The sequence below is a fragment of the Ambystoma mexicanum genome, chromosome 13 (genome assembly GCF_040938575.1).
Source record: "Ambystoma mexicanum isolate Mex_15411 chromosome 13, UKY_AmexF1_1, whole genome shotgun sequence".
Classification (NCBI taxonomy): Eukaryota; Metazoa; Chordata; class Amphibia; order Caudata; family Ambystomatidae; genus Ambystoma; species Ambystoma mexicanum.
In genome coordinates, this window is record NC_090938.1 from 233,933,572 (window position 1) to 233,960,748 (window position 27,177).

At 49.3% G+C, this 27,177-nt stretch overlaps 1 protein-coding gene across 3 annotated transcripts in view; it reads left to right on the plus strand.

Moving 5' to 3' along the window:
• The window catches only part of KDM5B (lysine demethylase 5B), a 1,291,824-nt gene that overhangs the window by 388,837 nt on the left and 875,810 nt on the right, over positions 1-27,177 (plus strand). For all 3 annotated transcript variants that reach the window (XM_069633695.1, XM_069633694.1, XM_069633693.1), the window contains one exon: positions 354-473. In XM_069633695.1, the coding sequence (XP_069489796.1) occupies positions 354-473 (120 nt within the window). The remainder of the gene's footprint in view (positions 1-353; positions 474-27,177) is intronic.

The window sequence follows — 27,177 nt, forward strand, 5'->3', positions numbered from 1 at the left end:
CAAGGTTTTTCATTCATAAGTGTGCTGCACCCAGTTTGAAATGCTGCTAAAAAGGAGTAAAATGTAGTATTTTACCCATGTAACTTAATCTTAGTCTGATTAACATATCAACATCTTCATATATGCACTGCCCAACAGTGGCCCAAGGTGCCATATCTCATTTCTATAATGGATCTCTTTTGTGAGTGTTTCCAATCTGGAGGCACAATAAGGGCATTAGAAATTTAATTATGTATGTTTAGTAGCATTGCTGGAACATCCTTGGTAAAGTGAGTGGGGCTCTGATTTGGCGAGGTACAGTTCATTATTGAAAACTGCCAATCCAGACGTCTAACTCCATCTTCTAATTACAGGAGTGCAGCAAACCACAGGAAGCATTTGGTTTTGAACAAGCAGCACGGGACTACACGCTCCGTGCATTTGGAGAGATGGCAGATGCTTTTAAGTCGGATTACTTTAACATGCCAGTGCACGTGAGTTTCATATTTCGTCTGTTCTCGATTTGTTCATGTGTGCAGGTTTACACTCTAAGCTTTCTTTTGATTTGCCAGTGTGAGTATCCGTGCATAGTGTTTTGATGCCTTTCGTGCGAGTGTATGTGAAAGGCTGCTGGGCTTATTCGTGAATTCTGTCGGCAGTGGTGAATGGACCGTTGCTAGACTCAAAGCTTTGGTGTGTATCTTGAGTTATGTCTGAATCAACCCTGTTACTATGTCAGGGAAAATGATAGTTAACTTTACTTTTCTAAACTGGACTCTGTAACTTGCTTACAAACATTTGGTGTAATGTGGCAAGTCATTACCTACTTCATATGGTTGGTTTGCTGGTGCACTTGAGTGTCTCAGCATATTGTCTGCGTACTTGCTTGTAAGGCTGAGTGTGATGAAATCATTCCTGCATGAGTCCAGCATTGAGTAATGGCTAAACTGCCTACTCGGGTCCACACGCAGCCCTACAGATAGGGGGTGTATCGGCCACTTTTACTCAGTAAAAATAGGCAAATACTGCCCAAAAATAAAAATGGGGAGTAAAAATGCTCCCAGCAAAAAACGGAAATGGACACATAGGCCCTTGTGCTGCTTTCACCCACACAGCTCCATGGATATGTTTGGAACAGTAGTGTATGTTGTAACACAGGAAGAAACTACTATTTGTGCCTGATCAGAGGAGGTAAACCTTGATCTTTTAATGCGTATGAATAACTAGGTGCAAAGGAATAATTATAACAAAAACATTTCTGTTTTCCAGTTAAAGAACAAGTTACTTACCAACTGTAACGTTCTTTCGATTGGATGTTCCTCCCACTTATTCCTCATCTTAGATATTCATATCTTCCGCTTTGCTGCTTTGGAAAAAAAATATCCTCCACACAGAGGGCGCTGTGTTTGAGGCACGCCGTCGATGTCCCTCGAGGGCTGCCATCGAGCGTCAACGTCATCTGCAGTATAAAAGGCTTGAGCTGTGCCAATTTTTCAATATACCAAGCTGAATAGTTGACACTATCTTTGGACCTCAAGCGCTCAAGGATTTCAGAGTACAATTGACAAACTGTACAGTGGGGTAGGCTGGGAGGGTAGATGAGAAATACGTGGGAGGAACATCCAATCGAAAGAACGTTACAGTTGGTAAGTAACTTATTCTTCAAATGGATTGTGTCCTCCCATGTATTCCTCATCTTGGATAGACTCCCAAGGCAGTATATAAAATGGAGGTGGGAGTACTGGTCAATTGTAATCATGGATTGTATGAAGGACAGCTTTGGCAAAAAGGCCTCCTTGTGGTCATGTTGAAACTAGAGAATAGTGCTTCACAAAGGTGTGCATAGAGGACCAGGTGGCCGCCCCTCTGGAACACCCCTCTGAAAGTACGTTGAAGTTGCCATGCCCCTGGTTGAATGAGCCTTAAGCCCATCTGGAGGGTCTTTCCCCTGCTAATCTATAGCATTCAGTAATTGCTAGAATTATTCATCTGTACAATGTCTGTCTGATTCCTGCTAGTCTTAATTTGTGTCCAGTGTATCTGACAAAAAGCTGATGCCTTTGCCTAAATGTAGACCATCTGGTGATATAGAAACTGAGGACCCTTTTAGGGTCCAGCCTGTGTAGTCTTTCTTCCTCCTTACTTGCATGAGGAGGAGGATAGAAGGAAGGTAGTGATTTTATTTTTTGTGACAGATGAGTCCGACTATTTTTGGCAAAAAAGAGGGGTTGAGTTTAAGAGTAACCTTGTCCTTAGGAAAAATGGTGTGAGGAGGCTTACAAGAGTGCCTGTAACTCGCTCACCCTGCGGGTTGATGCAATTGCCAGAACTAGTATTGCCTTTAAAGTAAGGCGTCTTAGCAGACAAGAGTATAAGGGCTCAAATGGAATACATGTGAGGAATTTTAAAGCTAAATTTAAATCCCAGACGCGCACCTGAGAAGGGGTTGGAGGGTACACATTTTGTGAGCCCTTTCAGGAACTAAATAACCAAGGGCATCTTGAACTAAGACACTTCTTCTGAGGAGCATTTAAAAATAGATGGCGCTGCCAAATATCCTTTTATCGTGCCAACTTGGAGCCCCAATTTGGCCAAGTGTAAAAGGAAAGAAAGTACTATAGGAGTATTGCATGGATCCACATTCTTGTCCCTGCACCAGTTACTGAACCTGTTGCAATGACAGAGGTATAGGGACTCTGTTGCTGGCCTTCTGACCGAAAGCAAACTCCATTACGTTGTCCAGGAGGTCCCAATCCTTATATCTCAGCCTCTCAGAAACCATGCGTGAAAGCTGAGTGTTTCCATCTCTGGATGGAGAACCCGACCTTCTCCAGCATGGGGTCTGGCATGGATTCACATGCTCATGAATATTCCCCGTCGTCAGGCTGGGAATCCTCGGTAAAGAAAAAACCAGTATCAGTTTCGTTTCTGATCTGTCTTTCGTAGTAATAACCAATCACTGGTCTCTGCGTCATACTGACCACAGCCAATGACTGCCCTCTACCTAAGCACCGCCTCTGGCAGCCATCTTCAGATTTTTACCGCACGTTCATGTGTTGGGATCCTCGTGCTATTGCTCTCGAGCGTTAGTGCTATTTTTTCGCGCTTTTTACAAAAAACTTCGATTCTTTCGGTCAAAAGAGCCTCAAGCTCCACCGATCCTACATCCGATCAACGGGGACCCGTGTCGGATTCATCTGTGCCCCTCAAGGGTGAAGATTTCGTCGAGCTACACTTCGGAGGACTCCAGAAGCTTCTCAGGCCCTGTCTCGGAGATGGCCCAGGAGAAGGGAAGCTCGACGCCCGGAAAGCTGTTCAGGGTCTGCCCTGGATGCCAGCTGCAGAACGTCTTCAAGGAGGACGAACACTCTTTCTGCCTTTACTGCCTTCATGAGGACAAGACGCACGTGGAGAAGGACTGTGCGTTTTGCGGCAACATGTCGGAACGGACCATGAAGGACCGCCATCAACGTCTCGCCAACTGGCTGGAGGGTAAGAGCCCGTCTGGCGAGAAGAAGAAGAAATCCGAGCGGTCTTCTAAGACCTTTGAGGGCGCCCCGGCGACGGGGGCCCAACATAAGGCCAAGCACCGCGAGTCCGCTGGCACCGGGAGCGCCGAACGGTCGGGCTCAGCGGGCGCCAGGCAGGGCGCACCCTCCCCGGCACCATCAACCACGAGCCAACGCTCTGGGTCGGGTAAGAGGAAGGCAGAGCACCCGGCGAAGCTCCTGGAGAGGCCCCGGTCGAGCTCTAAGGCAGAGGAGGAGCGTGGCAGTGCCCCCTCCCTCAAGGATAAGGCGGTGAGCGCACCTAAGGTGGTGAAGGCCTTGATCCATCCGACCAAGCCCTCTATCGAAACGGTCGCGGCGGCCCTGGCTCAGCCTGTGGTGGCTGCACCAGTGGTGGCGACCTCAGGGCCCAGAATCTCCCTGCCTCCTCGGAGGGAGTCTTCCTTTGTGCCCATCGATAGGACCCCCGTGAAACCCTCCGTGGGGAAGAAGGGGGGGCAGGGCGTCGTCGTAGAGTCGGCCTCAACCTCAGAAGAGGAACTGATCGAGGTCTTAAGCCACGGCCTAGGCGTGGAAGAAGGCCAGCCCGTCGGAATGGACCCCGACGCAGGTGACGACGACGACGACATCGTCGAGGATACCGACGGGGCCCCTGCTCGCCCGTCGGATTCCCCTCTGCCAGCGCCGCAAGACAACTCGGCGGCCATTTTGTTGGCCATACAGTCCTTATGCTCCGAGATAAGGACGAGGCTACCATTACCGACGGAGGAACCTCTCCCGTCGGGGGATCCAGAACCGGGACCTTCTGGTGTTCCCCCTACCAAGAAAAGAAGGATCCATCCACCACCTCCTTTTCAACCGTCGCGCCCCTTCCAGCCCTCCTCCCCGTCCACCCGAGGGGATGATACGGGGACTGACACGGCAGCGACGGGTACGGACGACGAGGCATACGACGAGGATTTTCCGTCGTCGCCTCCCACCAGGGCCTCTCCGCCCGACGAGATCGGATCTTTCCACTCCATGATCTCCAGGGCTTCCGAGCTTTTCCAACTCTGCCCTGAGGAGAAGAAAAAGGAAGGCTTCCTTTATCAGCGGCGCGAGGCCAAGAGGAAGACGGTCCTCGCAGTGCCTCTGTTGGACGACATTTGGGATGAGGGCCTTTCCCTCCTCAAGAACCCTTCCACGACGCCAGCTAGAAGAGACCGGTACGAGAAAAAGTACCGGGTCCCGGACACGGCCCCCCTATGCCTCCGGGCGCAGCCTACCCCGGACTCCGTCGTCTCCGCGGCAGCCAGGAAGAAAGCGGGGGGGGGGGTGCGGCCTCCACATCGACTTCCCCGCCGGACGGCGAGGGAAAGAAATTGGATACTATGGGGCGTAGAGTCATCTCGTCGGCAGCGACGACGATTAAAGCGGCCAACGCCTTGGCTATCGTGGCCCGCTACGACAGGGAGCTCTGGTACAAGATGGCTCCCCTGCTGGATTTTCTGCCGGACGACAAGAGGGCGGAGGCCCTTGAGATCCTGCAGGAAGGTGAGGTGGCCTCGGACCACGCCATCACCGTGGCGACGGACATCGCCGACACTGGATTCCGCCAGCTGGGCAACGGTGTTTGCCTTCGACGTCGTGGATGGCTCAAAGCTACGGACTTCCGGCAGGACGTCCAGACCAGAGTCCTGGACATGCCCTTCGACGGGAACAACCTGTTTGGGAAGACAGTGGACGATTCCCTTCAGGCCATCAAGGCGGATACTGAGACGGCCCGGGCCCTTGGAGTCCTGCAACGACGGACGCCCTTTCGGAGCGGCGGAGGCAAGGGCGCCTCCAAAGGTTCCGGCGGCGGTTTCGCTTCCTACCGTCAAGCGGCCCGCTCGTCGTCGCAAGAGGCCTACAGAGGACGAGGCAAGTCTAGCGGACCCCGCCGTCGTCGCCAAGGAGGTCAAGGCGGCAAGGCCGCGTCCAAGCAGGATTGAACCGGCCTTGGGGTCGGGCCCCCACCGAAGCACCCCGGTGGGAGGCCGGCTGGCGGGCTTCGTCAGCGTGTGGGAGTCCATCTCCACCGACCGTTGGGTGCTGGACGCCCTGGCCCGGGGCCACGCGCTCGAGTTTCAAAGAAGGTGCCCGCGCGTCCCCCCCGTGGCCAGGAAAGAACTTCACGTCCCTCAACTTCTCCTGGAGGTAAAGGCGATGCTCAGAAAGGGCGCCATCGAACTCGTCCCAAAGAGGCTTCGGGGCTCCGGAGTCTACTCGAGATACTTCCTCGTGAAGAAGAAGACGGGAGGATGGCGCCCCATCCTGGACCTGCGACGTCTGAACAAGTTCAAAGCCCTTCCCTTCGGACTACAGTCGGCACCCAGGGTATTCACCAAGTGCCTTGCACCGGTGGCGGCGCAGCTGCGCCGCGAGGGGATCCACGTCTACCCCTACCTGGACGACTGGCTCATCCGCGCCAAGACGAGGGAGCTCGCCGTGGTCCACACGGCAAGGACCGTCCAACTCCTCACGGACCTGGGATTCTCCGTGAACTACGCCAAATCCCACCTGGTGCCCGCGCAAGTCGCACTGTTTCTGGGAGCGAGGCTCGACACAGTGTCCCTTCTGGCCTCCCCGTCGGAGGAGAGGACCAGGACCATCTTGGGCAAGGTGCAACGGATGTTGGTGGCCGACGCGGCCAAAGTGAGGTCCATCAAGTCCCTCCTCGGGATGATGTCTTCCTGCATCTACCTCATTCCCATGTGCAGGCTCCGGATGCGCCCGTTGCAAGAATTCCTGGATGCGCGCTGGATCCAGACGACGGGCAGCTTCGAGGAAAGGATCAAGCTCGACGAGAGTTTCCGACGAGCGATACGGTGGTGGGGCACCCGCGCGCATCTGACGGCGGGCATGGACTTCCAGACCCCAGCCCACCAGGAGACTGTGACCACGGATGCCTCCCTGGAAGGGTGGGGAGCGCACACCGAAAATCTGCATGCAAGGGGACTCTGGCTCCCGACGGAGAAGTCCCTACATATCAACGTCCTGGAGCTCCGTGCAGTGTTTTGGGCCCTCAGGTCCTTCCTTCCGTCCCTCAAGGGCAAGGTGGTGAGGATCTTCACCGACAACACCACCACCATGTTTTACATCAGGAAACAGGGCGGAACCAGGTCCCCAGCGCTGTCCAAGGAGGCGCAGGACCTGTGGCATTGGGCCGTCGCCCAAGGGATTTTTCTGGTGCCGTTTCATCTGGCAGGGATAAAAAACACCATCGCCGACTCACTCAGCAGGGAGCTGCGCTCGTGCCACGAGTGGGAACTACGGCAGGATCTGGTGGATCGCCTCTTCCGACGGTGGGGCACACCCCAGATCGACCTGTTCGCGACGGCGACGAACACCAAGTGCCGGAGGTTCGCCAGCAGGTTTCCCCAGACGAGGAGCATGGGCGATGCTTTCTCGTTCCCCTGGGAGGGCCTGTTCCTCTACGCGTTCCCTCCCTTGCCTCTGCTAATCCGGCTCGTCAACCAGCTCAAGAGGTCACGGTGCAGGATGATCCTCGTCGCACCTGCGTGGCCGAGGCAGATATGGTTCCCGGACCTTCTGGACTTGTCAGCGTCCCCGCCGATCAAGCTGCCGGCGGACGCGGATCTACTCTCCAGGGAAGGAGGCGCCATCCTCCACCACGACCCGAAGTCGCTGAACTTGCAGGCCTGGCTCCTGCAGCACTAGAGTTTGGAGGATACGACATACCGGCCGATTGCAGAGAGGTTCTTGCAAAGGCCAGGGCGTCCTCGACTCTTAAATGCTACGGACACAAATGGAAGAGGTTCTCTGTCTGGTGCCACGCACAGAAGATTAACCCTCTACGGATTACGGCTCCCCAAGTACTGCCGTACCTGCTGACGCTGGCCAAAGCTGGTCTGGCACATGCGTCCATCAAGATTCATCTTGCTGCGATCTCCCGATACACCAGAACCACGGGCCGGACGTCCTTGTGGTCTCATCGTCTGGTGAAAGAGTTCATGAAGGGACTGTTCAGATCGTTCCCGCCGGTGAAGGCTCCGGCCCCGGCGTGGGAGCTCAACGTGGTGCTGACCAAGCTCATGGGACCTCCGTTCGAGCCTCTGCACTCGGCCCCGTTGAAGTTTCTATCGTGGAAAACAGCTTTTCTTGTGGCCATCACCTCCGCACGACGAGTGGGAGAGATCCAGGCCCTTTCCTGCAAGGCCCCGTTCTTTGACTTTCCACGACACGAGGGTAGTGCTCAGGACGCACCCCTCCTTCATGCCCAAGGTACCGTCGGACTTCCATCTCAACGAACCCTTGGTGTTACCTGTGTTCTTCCCGTCGCCTTCGTCGCCGGCTGAGAGGACTTTGCACTCGCTGGATTTAGCTAGAGCGCTGAAGTTCTACGTGGACCGCACGAAGGGTTTTCGGAAGACGTCACAACTCTTTGTGAACTTTGGACCTGTCAATCAGGGGAAGGCTCTCTCGAAGGCTTCCATCTCCAGATGGCTCTCCGGCTGTATCATGTGCTGTCACCGGTTGGCAAACCGACCGCTGCCTGGCCGTCCGAGAGCCCATTCCACCAGAGCGATCGCAGCTACCACGGCGTTCCTATCTGGTGTGCCCCTGCTGGACATATGCAGGGCTGCTACGTGGAGGTCGACGCACACCTTCACGAAATTCTACTTCGTCGACCGGGATTCCAGGGAGGAGTCCAGGGTCGGCCAAGCAGTGCTGCGCAACCTGTTCGCCTGAGGTGAGCCTGGTGAGGAGGTAAGATGCTTAATGTTGAGTTGATGTGATGCTTAATGTTGAGCCTTTGCCACCTCCCGTGGTTGTGCATGGGTGTACTGCTATGTATTCTTTATTCATGAGCATGTGAATCCATGCCAGACCCCATGCTGGAGAAGGAACAAGTTACTTACCTGTAACTGTTGTTCTCCAGCATGGGTCTGTCATGGATTCACATGCGAACCCTCCCGCCTACCCCTCTGCGGCTCTTCACTTGGTCATACTGCCACTTCACGTGCTTCCAAATCTGAAGATGGCTGCCAGAGGCGGTGCTTAGGTAGAGGGCAGTCATTGGCTGTGGTCAGTATGACGCAGAGACCAGTGATTGGTTATTACTACGAAAGACAGATCAGAAACGAAACTGATACTGGTTTTTTCTTTACCGAGGATTCCCAGCCTGACGACGGGGAATATTCATGAGCATGTGAATCCATGCCAGACCCATGCTGGAGAACAACAGTTACAGGTAAGTAACTTGTTCCTTCCTCTTGCGAGAGGAGATCCTCTTTGTGGAAGGCGTATTGGAGGGCAGATGGACATGTCCAGCAGGTCCGGTTACCCTGTTCTCCTGGCCCAATCTGGGGCAATTAGGATCATGGTTTTCCTGAACTTTCTCAACCTCCTGATTACGTGCGGAATCACGCGGACTGGAGGAAATGCGTACAGAAGTGGAAATTCCAGTGCACCACAAATATGTTCCCTAGAGCTACTCTTGGAGGAAATTCCCTTGAGAAATACTGGTCGCACTTCCGGTTGACACTGGTTGCGAACAGATCCACTTGAGGGGTTCCCCAAAGGGTGAAAATCTCTTGAAGGCCTTCCTGATCTATTTCCCACTTGTGGGAGACTGTGCTCTGCCTGCTCAGAGTCCGCCGCTGTATTCTTCTCTCCGGCTAAGTGAACTGCTGCAGAGGTCCCTCTTGTATTGCCCAAAACCAGAGCTGCATTGCCTCTGCACAGTGGAAGTGACCTTACACCCCCTCTTTTGTTGAGGTAGTACATGGCCACTGTGTCATTATCAAAACATTCTTTCCCCATACAGTGGGCAGAAAGGCCTTCAGCGCTAGTCTGATCGCCCTAAGCTCCAACAGGTTGATGTGTAGTTTGGACTCGATGGAGACGAACGACCGCTGATTGACCGATCGTTGGTGTGGGCTCCCCACCCCGTGTGTGAGGTGTCAGTCACTACTGTTGTCTCTGGCCATGGTTGCCAAAAAGGTTCTCCCTGAGAATATTGTCCTTGTAAATCCACCATAGTAGATCTTGAGCCATTTGGGCCAGAACCTGTAAAAGATCTGACATATTCCCCGAAAATTGGGACTGTTAAACAAAGTTTGCATGCAATGCCCTCTGGGACCACTACACACACCTGTCACTACAGGTGTAGCAAAACCAACCTTTTGTATAAGTCTGTACCACACGGTTTTTGGGAGCGGGCTAAGCAGCCAGGCTTATCTCTAGGGAATGTGAGATGTAAGGGTGTTACACAGAGGTCTACAATCAGACACTTATACTCAAGGTTTCTTGGTAAAGCACTTATTAATTTATTACAGTCATTTGGAAAACATTCACTAAAAGGAAGCAATCAATATCACACAAATATACTACAGTACTTCACACTACCCTGTTTTGTGACAATTAAACTACTTTGAAGGAGGAGAAAAATGGCATTCAGAGCATTTGAAGTATGAGCAAAAAGGCCCAAGTTAATAAAACAAATATTAGTTATTCTTAAACCATGTAAATTGAGTTCACCAGAGGAGTTGATTCAGTATAATAGGTAGGCCAATGTCAATGGGCTAGAGTCTTGTATAGGTAAAAACGGTTCTGGTAGTTAAACGGAAAAGTGTTTCCCACGGTTCTCAGAAGTAGTTCATAGAAGAAAGATTCATATGTCGGGTCACAAGCTGACTAGGCCTGCAAGTTGCCAAAGTTTTACGCTTTTTCACAGTGAGAGGTAAGTTCTCTCGGTCGGGTTTTAACAGTACCTTATTGTTAGGGAGAATTCTCTTTAGGCTGAATTTCCTAACCTAGTGAGTCCCCCAGCAGCTTTGCTGGATTTCTGGAGTTTTTTTCTCCTGCCAAGAGTGAAACTCTTTTTCTCCCACTCTTGGACATATTATGGTGTTCCTTTGACTGTTAATGTGTTTTATGGGCTATGGGGTCCTTTACTCCATAGGGTCTCATGTGTTTTTACTATGTGTGTTACACAGCACCCTCCGTGCAGTAACACAGGGATGTCATAGTGACCCCCCACCATAGTCTCCATACCCTGGGACTGACTGTCTCCCAGGGCATGTAAAGTCACCATTGGCTTTACTAGTCCCAAATTATTAACAGAAACCAGTACAAACCATCATATTGTGGACGTACTGGTCGGGGCACCATTGTTCGAGGCTACCAACTGTAATTATTTAATTCTCATAGCCTCGAATATACCGCCGGTTTATTTAATATTAATTCGCCGGTTGGTGTTTTTTGCCAGGACGCTATTCTAAAATGGCGTTTGTGTTCGCTTCTGTGACTCCAACCCAAGTCGAGCCCTTTGTTCCACTTTTTGGCGGGCTTCTCCACAGAAGCCTCCAAAAGTGGTGCCACTCTGTCTGGGTACCACAGGGGGTATGGGGGGGGGGTTTAGGCACCCTGGATTGAGTTACCTTGGTAACTCAAGTCGCACTCTTGTGTGATTGGCCCAAGTGCTGAGCCGGCCGGCTCACCACTTAGCATGTTTGATTGACAGCTAGGCTGAGTGAATGGGGGTATGCTGCATAAAAGCAGGGCTTTGGGGACTGGAACTTCAGAAGTGGCTACAGGACCTGAGAATCCGACGAGGGAGAAGCTGAGAGGACCTACCACGACACCACCGGTGGAGCCCTGCGGAACCGACTTGCCACTTCCCGACGACAGAGAAGATCTCCCGGCTGGAGAGGCTTCTTCCGCTGACTGGTGGGCACAACCAGTTTACCTTCTCTTCGCAACCCAGACCGGTCTGTGGTCGAATTGCCCGTGCCAAGCACCCCGGCAGCCGGATAGCCACTTACCACTGGACCGCGAACCAACGGACCGCTCCTTGTACCTGAGAAACTCAGCGGCTGGTTTCTTCCCTGGCAGTGCAACGGACTCCTGTCTTCCTCCTCGACGAGATCCTCTCTTCCCCCGGACGAAGCACCGACTTGCATCCGCTGCCAGGAACAACTGCCCCCGCTGGAGTATCCTCACCACTTTAAGGTACCATGTCCGCCAGGCCTCCCATTCTAAAGGTAGCTACAAGGTAATAATAACCCCTTAACCTTCTGGACTGGACTGGCCGCCTTGACCCTCTAACTGGTCCCTTTCCTGGGTCCAACTCCTTTTCGAACCGTTATAAGACTTTTGTGTACTGCAACCGTGTGACCTTGGACACATTTCATTTTGATCCTCTTAATGCGGGTCCGGCCTACTGACTCTGAATTCACGGTGTTACTTTGCCTTCCTCTCTTGCTGTGTTCGTGAAAAAGTGTTGATCTGTTTCATTTGATTCTCTGCTTTTTTCTCCCTTTTTAAAACGAATTATTAGAGTGCCATCTACGTTAAGCGCTCACCGCTGTCTGAAAATAAGTGGGGCTTTACTTAAGACTTGTCTAATATTCTTTTAAGGGAGTGTATCTTTTAGTGACCATGTTTTTGAATTGCTTACTATTAGTGCCTGTGTGTTTTTCTAGATGTGGTTTTAAATACATAATTATCTCTTTTACACCAAGCTCTGGTCAGTGTTTACTTGTTCTACTGTGTTCTTTTGACCTATTGTGAATACTCTGTATACTGCCTCAGACTTCTTGAGGGAAGTCTGACTGCTCAGCCAGAGCTACCAAGTGAATCTGTGTGGTACAGACTGCTACCAAGTGGGTTTACTGCCAAACACCTGTAGTCCTAAATCTTTTGCAGTGGTCCCAGAGGGAACTGCACAGGTTTCTGCCTAACACTTATTTTGAAGAAAAAGATGCAGCTGAAGACTTCTGTTCCTGGCAGTTCCTGCAGATCTCGCTGTTCCGGAGCCTCAGTCGTGGGGACAAGAGGGAGGACGTCGGTGGACTCCTGCACGGGGACTGGTCAAAAAGCTGGAAAATCTTCGATTCCGGTAGCTGTAGTCAAGCACACAGTCCTTCTCCCAGGCTATTTGGTTTCCTGCAGCACTCTGAGGAAAATATAACCAGCTCCAAGAATGGTATCCAGGTGGCTTACGAGTCGATTGGTCCCACCAACTCAAGGGGAGAAGTCGTCCTTGAAGGGCTTCTTTGTCGAGATAAACTTGGCGATTCGGACCTGCAGCATGGCTTCACTGGGCAAACCAATGGTCCAGGAGTTGCAGCAGGTGTCCTCTTCCAGCTAGTCTTCGCTTCTTTCGTCCCAGTGGTCGACTCTGCCTTCCAAGCCAAGAGACTTGCCTTTTTTGAACAGTTTTCTCCCATTTATTCCAGCCTAGCAACCACTCACCCAGCAGGGTGGCTTTCCTTTGACAGCCAGCCAGCCAATCATGCCAGAGTGCATTTGGGTCTCCTAGGAGACTAAGCACAGGGCGTTTCCGGCACCTCCCTCACTTCCTGCCCACCCCAGACACTCGGGCGCCAGAGGCGGTCTTCAGTCCTGAAGCCCACCAAAGGCGTAGGACAAAGGGAGGAAACCTGGTTTGGTGCACAGAGACCAACTCTAGAAGGACCTTTGCAAAAAGAAATGGCGAAAAAATGACCGGGACCTGTTTAAACAAAGGGGGCTCAGGTGTCATCTTGAAAAACATGGCTCCTGCGATTTTTAGCTACTAGTGTTTGTGGTCGGGAAAAATCATTGTAGTTCGTTGTAAAACCACGGCCACCAGCCATTTCGATAGGAAAGGGTAGCATTTGACTGCTAGATGAGTTTCTAGACATAGGGGATACTAGGTAACCCCTACAGCACTCTATTGTAAGATGGTGTGTGCTGGGTCTAGGAATTTGAAAAGAATAGTAGTCCATTTCGCTTTACTTTCTCTGGGAAACAGTAGTTTTTCCCAGAGAAGGTGTTTAAACTTTGGGAGAGCCTAAACAGGCTTCCCTGTCACTGCACTGAGGGTGCTGTGACACATGAAAATATGATGCCTATGGAGTTGTCTAAAACCCACAATCAACACACCAGTAAAACACACATTAAAATACATGAGTGGGGAAAAAGGCTCACACTCTCTCCCGGTAAAAAAAAAATCAAGTCCTCAAAATCCAGCAGAGTTGCTTGGGGGGGTCTCTAAGGTGAAGGGAATTAGCACATTTATGAGAATTCTTCCTTACAGGAACCATTGAGTCCCGAGGGGACATTGAAGGGATCTCATTCGCAATCTGGCCTCCGGCACCAGAAAAATGCAGGATACCATGAGGCCGAGCAGCCTCAAAGGCCGGCAGATGCTCGGCATTCTGAAACTTTACCATCTGCAGAATGTGATGAGCTCTCTCCTCGGGAGGTGAGGCTTTGCCCGAGGAAGTATCCAGAACTGCTCTGATGAATTGGAGTCTTTGGAATGGTATCATATTTGAAGACTTGTAATTGAGGGAGAATCCCAGTCTGTGCAAGAAGTGGCAGGTCATGGTCCGATGTGCCTGGGCTCGTTCGGGTGAACTTGCCCTGATTAACTTGTCGTCCGGGTAATGAAAACGTGAATTCCCCCCCTCTTGAGACTCTCTACAGCCATCAGCTTAGTGAAAACCCTTGGGCGGAGGTCAGGCCAAATGGCAGGACTCGAAACTGATGGTGAGAACCGCCAATTGCAAACCTCAGGTACTTCCTGTGTTTTGGATGGATCGGCACATGAAAGTAAACATCATGAAGGTCCAATGATACCAACCAGACTTGGAGTTGGAGAGCCTGAAGGATCTGAGAAAGGGTTACCATCTTGAACGTGCCTTTCCTGAGGAACTTGTTAGTGTCTGAAGTCCAGGATGGGTCTCAATCCTCTGTCCTTCTTTGGGATGAGAAAGTAAGGAGAGTACCAACCCTTGTCCCTCTCCGCTACACGTACATGTTGTATTGCACCTTTCTCTAGCAGGGTTAAGATCTCCTGCACAAGGAGCAGGTATGGAATTCTGGCAGAGCTGGCTCCCGGTGGATGGTCCCGAGGCCTTCTTTGAAAGGGAAGGCAGTAACTATGTGCTATGGTTTCCAGTGCCCAGGCATCTGTAGTAATGCCCCACCATTCGTTCAGATGCTGAGTGATCCTGCCTCCCACCGGGGTTTTGTGGGTCAAGGTCTCAGTGGCTTTGCAGCAGTAGGGATAGTTGCTGCTGCTGATCTAGCGGTTTTTCTTCTTACACGACAAGGACATTTTCTTTGCTGTCCTTTTTGACTGGCCTGTCTCTTCCCTCTCCCAAATGAGTATAATCGAAAAGGACTCCTCCAGGAAGATGAGCCTGAGTAGGACTGTTGAGGTTGTCTTATAGAGGTGCTAAGTGACTTAGCCGCACTTTTGAGGTCTGCAGTTTTTCTAAACTTTTGTCTGCCTTGCTGCCAAACAACCTCAAGCCGTCAAATGGCATATTGAGCAGCCTGGCCTGCACATCTGGTGCAAAGCCCGACTTTCTCAGCTATGCAAATCTGTGCTAGACGCCATGGACCTGCTGATGTCAGCAGAGTCCATTCCTGATTGGAGGCATTACCCCATAGCCTCTCTTCCATCTCTCACAATTGCGAGGAAACCTTACTGTTCCTCGCCCTTGAATGTGTTCAGCCGCTGCCGTCATACAATCCCACAGGGTGTATGTGAATCTTGCAAGGGTGCAAGTCGGATTTGTTTTTTTTTTAACCAACTTTATTTTGGTTTTTCAAAGGTATAATTTATTTAATATTTATTGTGTTATAGTTTAAATTATAAACTTTACACAAGTTTTAAGATAACATATAAAGTTAGTACATAATCCAAATACAAATTTAAATGTAAAGAAAAAAATTCATATCATACAAAATAAGAAAAGCAAGAAAAAACAAAACTATAAAATCTATATACATACATTTCATACAATCAACTTAATAGCTGTCTATACAAAATTGGAACAATCACCTAGAGAGGTATACCCAATCTAGTGTCAACTCCCAACCAGATGGTATATAATGCTGTAAGCAAATGTATGCTGTTAGAATTCAGACAATGGTGCCAGAACAAGGCGTCCCCAAAATGCATAATTTCATGAACATGGCTGCCTAGGAGGGGGGAAAAAGTACTAGCCACCTCAGAGCATTAGGTCAACAAATGCTTTGCCGTCTCCAGCTGATCCTTGAATTGTACATAGTCGACATATTCGCAGCTCGACTCGAAAGGGTCGCACGCCCTCCCCGCCACCACTTCCGTGACCGGCGACTGAGCTTTCTGTAAATAAGGGTGCTAACCCCAAATCCTCAGGTGACGCGCCTGGCAAGAGTGTGCACGTTGCCATTAAAGACTCGGCACTGCCTAGCGCGGCGGCGAGCAATCCCTCGACAGAGAAGCTGATCGCCGAAAGCCTTGCGCCTATAGCTTCTAAAGACGGCCAGAGACGGACGGCGGGTGACACGTCGAAAACCTCTCACAAGGCCAAAGAGGGCAGGCTGGGACAGCTCCCACCGTCGAGAGAAGACCCTAGCCAGCGAGAATGTTTCTCAGAAGGCGAAGGGACTCTATCTTCGACGCTATGGGACAGAACTAAGCAACTACAGGGAGAGGAAACTCCCTTTTCACTGCCAGACCGTTCTGGCCTACGTTCCTGGACTGTAGAGCGGTTCCAGTCATGTATGGACAAGCTAGACGGGTTCATGGCCATCCCAGAAAATAGGACACCCAAGAGGCCAAGGGAGGGACTCCAAGAGGGGCCATGGGCTAAATACCCGAAGCTTTTTAACCCCCTACAGGAAGACATGAGCTCTTACGACCTCACTGAAGAGGACTCACTTCCAGGAAGAGGATGAGTTTTTGAATAATGAAGACCAAGAGGGAGAAGGTTTTCATGACACTAACATAGGTGAGGAGGGCTACGAGGAGGACCCAGGTGAAGGTGACTCACAGCCCTGGCAGTCGCCATCAGGGTCTACAGACCCCGACATTCTAGACATCTCCTCAGACCACACCGGTCAGGAACCCATCTCCAGTAGACGATCAGCCCACCTTCAATGCGCTACTGAGGAAGGCAGCAGCGCGTTTTGAAGTTGAAACTGGGAAGGTCACCCCAGATACTGATTTCGTCGAAAGAATTATTAAAGATAAACCTCCCACTAGTCAAACTATTCCTATCCTCGCCTCGGTTAAAAGACGACTCACCCCATCGCTGTCCACCCCCGCGCTGGTAAGAGGGGTCAATCCAAGAATCAAGAAATTGTTCTCACCCTCTCAGTCAGGACATCGAAGAAGCCCCTGAACCTCTAAGAACTCGCTTATTGGCTACAGTTACAGAAGGAGCTCTGATCAACCAGAGCATCATTAAAAACACTCTTGATGCGGCAGAAACGGCTGGCCGTTCTTTGGTGCAGGAAATTCTGCTGAAGCGCCACGTCTGGCTTCGCAATTCCAGTTTCAAGGCAGAAACGCAGGCGTCGCTCATTAATAAGTCAATAGAAGAGTCGAATCTCTTTGGAAGGGCAGTGGACGATGCACTGGAAAATGCGAAGAAAGAATTCGACACCATAAAGACCTTAGACCAAATCTCAAAGCGTCCAAACAGGCGGGGATTTGGGAACAAGCGCTTTTTTCGTGGCCAACGCCAACAGCAGCAACAGCATTACACTGCGGGCAACTGGCCCTCTAATCGGGGTACCGGTAACCAGTATAACCAAAGAGGACAACGCCGTGGCAAGGGCAGAGGCCGGGGCTTCAGCCCCAGAGGCACCCCGGCAAGTAACACCAAATGACCCATGTGTCTCCGGTTGGGGGCCGGATAACATCGTTCCTATCAGCATGGGAGGGAATAACATCAGACCGGTGGGTATTGTCAACCGTAGCCCACGGGTACTGTATAGAGTTCAATCGGTCCCCCACCTACAGACCTCCAAGGGGACGACGCCTGTCACCAGAACACCTCGTAATCCTGCAAGAAGTAGAACAGCTGCTATAGAAAGGAGCAATAGAGGTCGTGCCCCTATCTCAGGTAATGGAAGGTATTTATTCAGTGTACTTCCTTGTACCCAAAAAGGACCTAACCATGCGCCCTGTACTAGATCTGCGCCCAGCGAACAAATTTGTAAAACCACAAAAATCTTGTATGGTAACATTACAGGAGGTAATTCCCCTGCTATCTCAGGGGGACTAGATGACAACACTAGACATGAAAGATGCATACTTTCATATTTTGATGTTGCTAGCGCACAGAAAATACCTCAGGTTCATGATAGAGGGCAAACACTATCAGTTCAGAGTGCTACCCTTCAGCATAGCGTCTGCACCAAGGGTATTCATGAGGGTACTGGCAGTGGCAGCGGCCCACCTGCGCAGGTTGTCCATACCGGTATACCCTTACCTCGATGATTGGCTCATAACAGGGGAGTCCTACGAGACATGCTTCTCAAACACCCAGAAGACAGACCTTTTGTTCCAACTGGGCTTCTCCATCAACGAGAAGAAGTCCAGCTTAGACCCCAGCCAAATCAAACAATTCCTAGGGGCTCTAATTCGAATAAAGGTCGGCCTCGTCTTCCCCTCCAACGAGAGGGTCCAAAATATGCTGTTTTAGATCCCTCAATATGTGGCTGGTCGAGAGGTGACGGTACGCAAAGCAATGCGCTTGCTAGGAATGATGGCATCATATTTATTTGGTACCTCACTCGCGCATGCGCCCAATGCAAGAGTGGCTCAACAGCCAGTGGTGTCAGGCCAGCGGACAATGGGACGATCTAGTGGTGGTCTCGCAGGCCTTGGTTCTCTCTCTACGGTGGTGGTCGAAAGAAAAACTGGTAATAGGGAAACCATTCGCCACCTCCCCCAGTGGAAGCCACTCTAACCACAGACGCATCCCTCACAGGATGGGGGGGGCTCACCTATCCCATCAGACTGCTCACGGAGTTTGCTAGCAGACGAACTCAGGAGAGACTTCCCTCTTCCCTCAGAGTACGAATGGCGGTTACACGAAGACATCGTCTTCGACGTCTTCATACAATGGGGCTTCCCAAAAATAGACCTGTTTGCAACCCTAGAGAACTCACATTGCCTAGACTACGCATCCAGATACCCACAGAACCGCTCTAAGGGGAACGGTCTCTGGATATCATGGTCAGGGAAATTTGTTTACGTATCCCACACCCCCCCCCCCCAGACGACTCTGCTGAACAAGATAGTGCACAAGATGCACCAGGAACCAGTCACCATGATACTGATAGCCCCGATGTGGGCCCACCAACCATGGTTTGTGCACCTGATGGAGATGTCCTTGTCCCCACCAGTGAAACTGCCCTGCCCGTACAACTTGCTGTCACAAGACAAGGGCAAGACACTACACCCATGCCCACAGAACATGAACTTAGCAGCCTGGCTCCTGAGGTCATAGAATTTGGCCAGTTACAACTCCCTCCGAGATGCATGGACATTCTCGGAGAAGCAAGAAAACCCAACACTCGCCACTGCTATTCTAGCAAGTGGAAGAGATTTGTCATCTGGTGTAGAGGTAAGAGCATCAACCCAGTCCACTGCTCTCCCACACAAATTGTCCTTTACCTGACCCATTTACTGGACTCTGGTCTAGTGTTCAATTCTATTAAAGTCCATCTAGCGGCACTTTCTGCATACACCACCTCTCAACTTAAGGTGGCATGGTGGAAAGTCCCAGTTATCAAAGCCTTCATGGAGGGGGTAAAGAGAATACACCCTCCGATAGCTAACCCAGCTCCCGGCTGGGACCTTAATGTGGTACTTACCAGGCTCATGGGCTCACCCTTTGAACCCATGCACAAGGCAACTCTTAAGGACCTCACTCTTAAGACTGCTTTCCTAATAGCTATCACCTCCATTAGGAGAGTAAGTGAACTTCAGGCTTTCTATTCTAGACCCCTTCGTAACAGTTCACAAAGATAAGGTGGTTCTACGCGCACACCCAAGGTTTGCACCGAAATTCATATCGAAATTCCATGTCAACCAGTCAATAGAACTACCAACGTTCTTTCAGAACCTTTCCAATTTGGCAGAAAAGAGCCTGCAGACACTCGATGTGCGCAGAGCTGTCATGTTTTATATGGAAAGAACTAGGCCACTGAGAAAGACTAATCAGTTCTTTGTCTCTGTGGCAGCAGGAAGAGAAGGAGATGCAGTCTCAAAGTCCACTATATCTAGATGGATTGTTCAATGCATCACTCTGTTTCTCTCTTGCTAAGAGAGAACTACCCTTCAAGCCAATAGCACACTCTACTCGAGGCACTGGGGCATCCATAGCATTCATTGCAAACGTTCCCCTTGAGTCCATTTGCAAAGCGGCAACCTGGAGTTCTGTACACACCTTTACAAAACACTACTGTCTAGATGCTTACTCTAGATCTGATTCCCAGATGGGACAAGCAGTATTAAGACCTCTTTTCTCTACTGTTCCTTCTCACAACCCACCTCCAACTCCGGGTACTGCCCGCTAGTCTATGCACAGCATGTGATTCTAAGCAGATTAACAAACATCAGAAGACAATGCATTAGTTACCGTAAAAGCATTTCTGATGGTTGTATCTGCTTGGATTCACATGCGTCCACCCTTCCTCCCCGCTCGGATGGGAGGAACATAGACATCTTTCTACATCTCTCTTTTCTGTACTCCCTCGCGTATAGAAGGCTCACTCAGGGCAGAAAAAATACAAACAGAGGGACCTCGACGCGTGAGGGGTTGTGCGTACACTGCACGTCACTATAGTGATAGTGTTAGACCCGCCTTGTCGACGTCCCCTTTTCGACTACGAAAAACAAAATGCAAAACGCTGCAGTGACCACTGGATGTCGGACTATGCACAGCATGTGAATCTAAGCAGCTACAACCGACAAATGCTTTTACGGTAAGTAATGCATTGTCATATATCTGAGGTTTCCTAAACTCAAACAATCTGTATTGCACAAATTGATAACTTCTCAGGCTTTTAAGATGTTCAAAATTCTCTAACCAGTCCCAGAGGTCTATACGTTTGCTCAGCGCTCTGTTTACTTCCTCTGAGTAGCAGCCGTCTCTAGGATGCCAACCTATTTCACGGAACAAATTAGTCATCTGATCAATAGTAGAGCATACCGAATGCTCCTTTTCCATTTCCTGATGGACCGCTGTTAGTAATCCATCACTTGCGTCATGGGTCATTCTACGATATAACGAAGCCCGCTTCTTTAGTACTAATGCCTTTAAAGAAGTCAGGCCAAGTTCTAATCTGATGATAGCCATAGGGACACAAGGAGGCAAACCAGAATATGACTCCAGAATTTACCCTGTATCACCTTAGCCACTTTAGATCCGACTCAGAGGGCTTCCAATCCATAGATTACAGCTGGGGCAAAAGCTTGGACATCAAGTTGACGAGTGCCCTACAGAGTGAAACCTCCCTGTTTTACAGTAAATCAATAAAACAATTGTTTACAGGCCACATAATCACCAGAGACTTCAGTCTATGTCCAAATAGCGGTATTGAGGGACATAGGAGATGTTCACTAAATCTGCTGTAAGTTGTACGCGTGATACCTTCTTTTTAGTGTATCTCATGATCTTTGTTTTTCCTAGATTTATACTAAGACCGTTCTCCTCTGCATACTCCCAAAATGCCACTGCCGATCTGCGCATCCCACTTATAGTATAATCAAATATCACCAGGTCGTCCGCATACGCAGATACTGGACAACTGGCTTTACCGATTTTAGGAGGGCAGTTACTGGCAGCACTTATTGCATCAGGAATGTCATAAACATAAAGATTATATATTAGAGGTGCTGTTATGCAACCTTGTTTAACTCCCCTATTTTGGGCAACATTGTCAGTAGTGTGACCTTCCTGATCTAACTTCTATTTAACCGAGTTATTTAGGTGTAAAAGTCTTAGGTAATATATTAAACCTACCGGACATCCCATTAGTTGTAATTTTTTCACAAACGGCTTCTGGGTATGGAATCAAATGCTGCAGAGAAATCTATATACACGCGTAAAGGGGGGCCGCCCCTCCTCTTAACGCTCTTGTTCGTAGAATATCCATTACCATGATATTGTGCGAGGTAGAATAACCCTGTCTAAACCCACTTTGAAATTTAGACAATACCCCTGAGCCCTCAGCCCATGTTTGTAGCTCTTTGAGCAGAAATGAGCAAATCGCTTCCCTGTAACGTCTAGCATTGAGAGGAACCTATAGTTGCTTGGATCGAGTCTGTTACCCTTTTTGAAAACGGGAATTAATCTTGCAGTTTGCCAAGAGCAGGGTATTTTACCTGATTTTAGAACTTTCTCAAATAATATGCCCAACAAACTCGCCCAGAACTCAGGGTGCGATTTCAAGACAATATTGGCCAGTCCGTTGGGTCCCGGTGCTCGTGAGGATTTTGTCTCTTTAATTTTATTCGGGGTGAGCTCATGTGATATGGAAAATGGGGCCTCTAATGGGGGACTGCCCAACATTGTTACATCCACGTCCTCTGTTTGTTTTCTAAGAATTTTACCCACACTCTAGCTTCAATGGGGTTGACTAAGGCCCCCCTATGCACACCAGGTGCCTCACTCAGGAGGGACCAGATATTACGGGTCTTTCCTTCACATATGGTCTTAACTAATCTTTGCCAGGAGAGTAACTTGTCCACCTTTTTTTTATTTTTTTATTTTTTTGTCTTAATGGCCGCCCTGTACCTATTTTTAATCTTCGAACAATCGGGGAGTATGCTTCTCCATGGGGCCATAATTTTCTTAGCTTTTCGTAGCTCGGCTCTGTGGCTACGTTTCATGTCTGATTGTTTTATCAAATGGTCATTTTTTTACAACAGGGCTCAACATCAACCCCATAGGTGCTACTGCATGTTTACCTACGAAAGCATAGATCCAATCCTTTATAGAGTTGATAGACATCACATTAATATTAGGCAACTTGCTGGATTCTACTGCTCCCAGAGTTTCAACAGCGAGTAATATATTTTTGTCTGACCAAGAGATCCTGTTACCTGCTCTATTGGTTTTTACCGTACCTACATTGCTGGATTGAATCTGTTTTTTGGGGATACCCATCACACATTTTAAAACTGCATGGTCGCTCCGTTCATTGGGAATAACTGTCATGTCTTCAATGTGCTCTTGGAGCCTCGGGCATACAAATACATAATCCAGCGTACTATAAAGTACCATTTGACAATGTATGTTGCCCAGGATGGTCACTAATAGTTCTGCCGTTCAGCATTACCATATCCCAAGATTCAAACGGGTATTCCCATGCACCACCCTCAAGGACTTTTTTTATTGTGGACCATGATTCCCTTCACTTTCAATTTAGGATTCAACATTTTGCTCTCCCGCCCTGTCATATGGCAGTTAAAATCTCCAACCACGACCCCAGCATCCGTAGTTATAGGCAGCCAATTAGCCAACAAGTCCTGCAGCGAGTCTTGCAATTGTTCACTTAACATTGTCCCCTGTGGATTATAGAGGCTCACCAGCAGGAATGAGCCCATGGAGTCCATACCATCGAGGATCACTTAGACTGCAAGCATATTACTTTCAAAATTGCAGTGACTCTGCCTCAAACCCAGAGTATTGGTCACCCCTATAGCCAGTCCACCAAAAGGTCTGCCTTTGTCACCTCTTTTGGCAGCCGAGTGGTACAACATATAGCCATCTAGAATTAAGGGGTCTATAGCCCATGTGTCATGATGCATACCCCCAGGCATCTAGACCACGTCCATCAGCCCCGGGAGCAGGCATCATGTCATCTTGAGAAAACCCAGAAACCCCTGCTAGGGGCTGTCTGGGTTCAGGCCTGGCGCCGTAGGCGCCAGGCTCATATGGGACATCAGTCCTGGGGCCATAGGCGCCAGGCTCATAGGTGCACACTTACCTGATGCAGACCATGCTGCAAGAAGATCCAAGCCCATGTGAGGCCTGGAAGGGACTACTTTACCTTGGGGACTATTTTGTTACTCTGGTGTGGTCGGGGAGGAATACCTACCTGGGACTACTTTGGAGGCTATTTAAACCACGCCAAAGAGCAGCACACGCTTCGCGTTATTCTGCATCCAGCAGCGTAACGTTCACCGTGCCAGCAGCAGCATCCAGCCTTCTGCCACGCCCGCCTCCAACCTGGAGCACCTAGAAAGAAGGAAAGAAGCAAAGGTTAGAACAAGAGTATTACCTGATTTCTTACCTGATTCCGGATTCATCGCATCTTCAAACCATAGGAAAGACTTTGTTTTAAATGCATCGCCAGCAGCAGCGCCGCGCCATACTCACCGTTCCACGCAGCATCTCTTTGATCCGGCGCTGTCTCCATCTTTACATCAGCAGAGGGAACAGACAGACAATCTCTTTAGCCGCCATATGCTTACCTGATTTTACCGCCGGAGGAATAATTCATCAGCACGCCACATCTTCTCATGCCGCACCTATAAGATGAGGAGAAAGCAGCAAGTTTAACCCTTGGCATTATTTACCGGACAGTGTTGGGTAACAGACTTTTACCGGAGCGCTTTCACCTGTCCATCTTCTTATTGGGTCAAAGCTGCAAGATGAAAGAGGAATTGGACAGGAGTGAATTCCAGACATTTTGAACTCTTACGAACTATATACTTACGGCTCTTCGGAAGGACCTTTTGGAGTCAGGATTAGTCTACAACTCTTCCAATATCTTCAGGCCAGTGAAGTAACTGGTTGTCGACGCGCCCCTGCGTGCTTCGCAGGATGGAGGGTTCATCCTTCAAGAATATAAGGTGAGATTGCTGAGAGGGTGCTTCAGAGATGATTTAGTGGGGAGGACAGTGGGGGTGCTATCACTTGAATCCACAAGAGGCTAAATCCATCTCTCCACTTGTAGGAGAATATTTCTACGTGTCAAGCAGACAAGATTAGGAGAGCAGATCCAGTCGGTCATCGCTGCACTACGCATCACGTGGGTGGAGGCCGCAGCAGTCCGGGTCGACCGACGCCCCTGTGGGAGCCAGGTGAGCGTAACACCAGGTCTCTTGTAAGCAGAAACGGCTGCAATTGTTGAACAGCTTTGTGGAGCCCTCTGATGCAAGAAGCCCCGACAATTCCAAGATAGAATGGATAGATCTCATTTTTTCTATTGAATCTCAGGAAGAGCCTCAACCAACCATTTCAGTACTTGTTAGACATCGGATGCTTCGATCTTCCTGTCCTTGGATATATTTGGACAGGCTGCTATTTCCAGAGGGATAGCTACCTCTTCCTCCAGACAACTTGGATCTATTTCATTTAAATCGACATCCAGTTCAATGTCAACTGTTTTTAATTCCTCTTTATAACTTCTTAATAGTTCAGCAGTAGCTAGGAACTTAGTGTAGCGCAGAGACATTTGGATTAGGGCCTTTCAGGGGTTCCACAAATTGAAAGGCATCTGATTTTAGCACCCGCAGTTGTGGAACAGAGTAAAGTCTTGTCAAAAGTTCCGAGCGTGCTAGCAATTTGTTGTCATTACTTTGATGGAGATTCTTAATCGGACATATGCGGCTGCCTTTCATCTCGCTTTTATTAACCGTGGTGGCCGCAGCTTTAGTTGCTGAGTCTTCCAGCACTATGGGTTGACATACTGCCATTGCCATGTCGGTGGCGATACTGTTACACACCTCTTCCACCTCCACAATCTCAGCTTCCTCTTCCAATTCAAGTTCAACAGCTTGTTCAGGTAGCAACCAACTGGTAAGGTACCCATCACAGGCTCCCTTCCTTTTCTTGGCTCTCGCTAGTCTTTTCCTTCTCTTCTTGGTGGGGATTCCCGTCGCACTCTGCTCTGACGTTGTTGATAGTATGGCGCTGGCTCTTTTGCCCTTGCTTGCTTTTTTTGCTAGCCTCTTCTGTTTTTTGGAGAAAAATGGATCAGGGCTGCCCACCTCCTGATCATTCTCCAAATTTTGTTGCTCTTCAATTCCACTTGCTATGTGAATAGCTTCAGAGAGATTTGCTTCTGGGTCTTCTGCAGACATCAATCTTCCCTTATTTCCCATAATTAGAACGTCCGTATTGGCCAGGATTCGCCCTGACATTTTAAGCAAGATCTTGAGTGCAAATTGTAACGAGGCTACAGATGACTGGATCTCAGCAATCTCGCCTGCCCCTGTATATGATTTATCTAAACGCTCTATTTCGATGTCGGGGTCGTCTTCCATTGAGGCCATTGCTAGGTTTGGTGAGATAGATAATCTATCCAAACCTCATCCCATTGTAGATGTCCCTGGAGGTATAGTCTGCGGTCTTTCTGTCTGTATACCACTGTTGCTCAACCTAGCTTCAGGTTGCGGTGTAATGCTTCTTTGAATATTTAAACATGGGTCTAATAATGAGTTATTTTCAATATCTTCAAAGTTTGACACTCAATAGGGCGTTTTCATGTTGATCAGGTATGTCTTCTTCAATCGTAGTGGAATTTGTTTCCCGAGGGGGGGGGGGGGGAATTTAGTGATGCACCTTGATTGATTGGAGACATTTTCTTTGTTTTTGTCTTAGATTTTGATTTTTACATTTCAGTCTTCTTGTTAGGAGGGCCCCAGGTAATTGCCCTTGACTTGGTTTTCCTTAGATTGTATACTGAGTAATTCTGGTCCTTTTCTGATTGCATTGGGGGGACCACTCAAAGTACCCCTGCAATGGGACGATATAATTCCCCAAGCAAATCTTGATTTGCAGACTTCAATCGGCAGTGCTCGCTTTACTACACAGTTATTATTCCATGTCAGGATCAAAGGCGCAAGCCCGCAGTCTCCTGGCGTTTTTTCAATGCCTGCTGAATTCACAAATATATGGTCTCAGACCGAATGCCCCCTCCTAATCAAGCTGACCACTTCCATAACCACCTTTAATCACTAGTTATCTGGGTGGAGGTCAGCAGGGGGGCGTTGGGCAGAAACCTGTGCAGTTCCCTTAGGGACCACTGCAAAAGATTTAAGACTACAGGTGTTTGCTACCAAGTGGGTTTACTGCCAGTCTGTACCACACAGATTCACTTGGTAGCGGTGGCTGAGCAGTCAGACTTCCCTCAAGAAGAGTTAGGCAGTATGCAGAGTATACACAATAGGACAAACAAATACTGACCAGAGCTTTGGTGTAAAAATATATAATTATTTATTTAAAAACACACTTGTAATTTACACTAGCAAAAACGAGGTAGGTAAATTCAGCACACAGCCATTATCATATATATATATATATATATATATCCCTATTCACTTATTAGACAAGTCTTAGTGAGAAACACCACTTATTTACAGACAGAGGTGAGCGCTTAACATAAGATGGCACTCTAATAAGTTGTAAAGAAAGGGGGGAAAAAGGCAGAGTTAAGGAAGCACACAAGTTTCAATACTTTTACAAAGAACCACAGTAAGGCAGGATAGGCAGAGTTCTACTGGAGAGCATGGAAGTCAATTGCAAGGTCCACTCTTGGAGAGAGCAAGCAGAAGGGGTCCAGGTTCACACAGTGGGGGTTATGCCCAAAGAGTCTTGTAGATAGTTCGTACAAAAAAGATGAAATTAAAGTCAGGCAAAGTTAGCTAGGTTGTCCCAGGCCAGCCCAGGTTAGAAAGTCGAGGCTTTACGGTCACCCAGAACGATCTGTCGCAAGGGAAGCCAGGCGGGACACAGTACCTTAAGTGTGAAGGAAGCTCCAGCGGGGGCAGTTGTTCCTGGCAGCAGGTGCAAGTCAGTGTTTCGTCCAGAGGAAGAAGTCTCGCCGTAGAGGAAAGAGGAAGGTCGTTGCACTGCCAGGGAAGAAACCAGCCGCGGAGTTCTCCGATTAAAAGGTACTACCCTTCTCT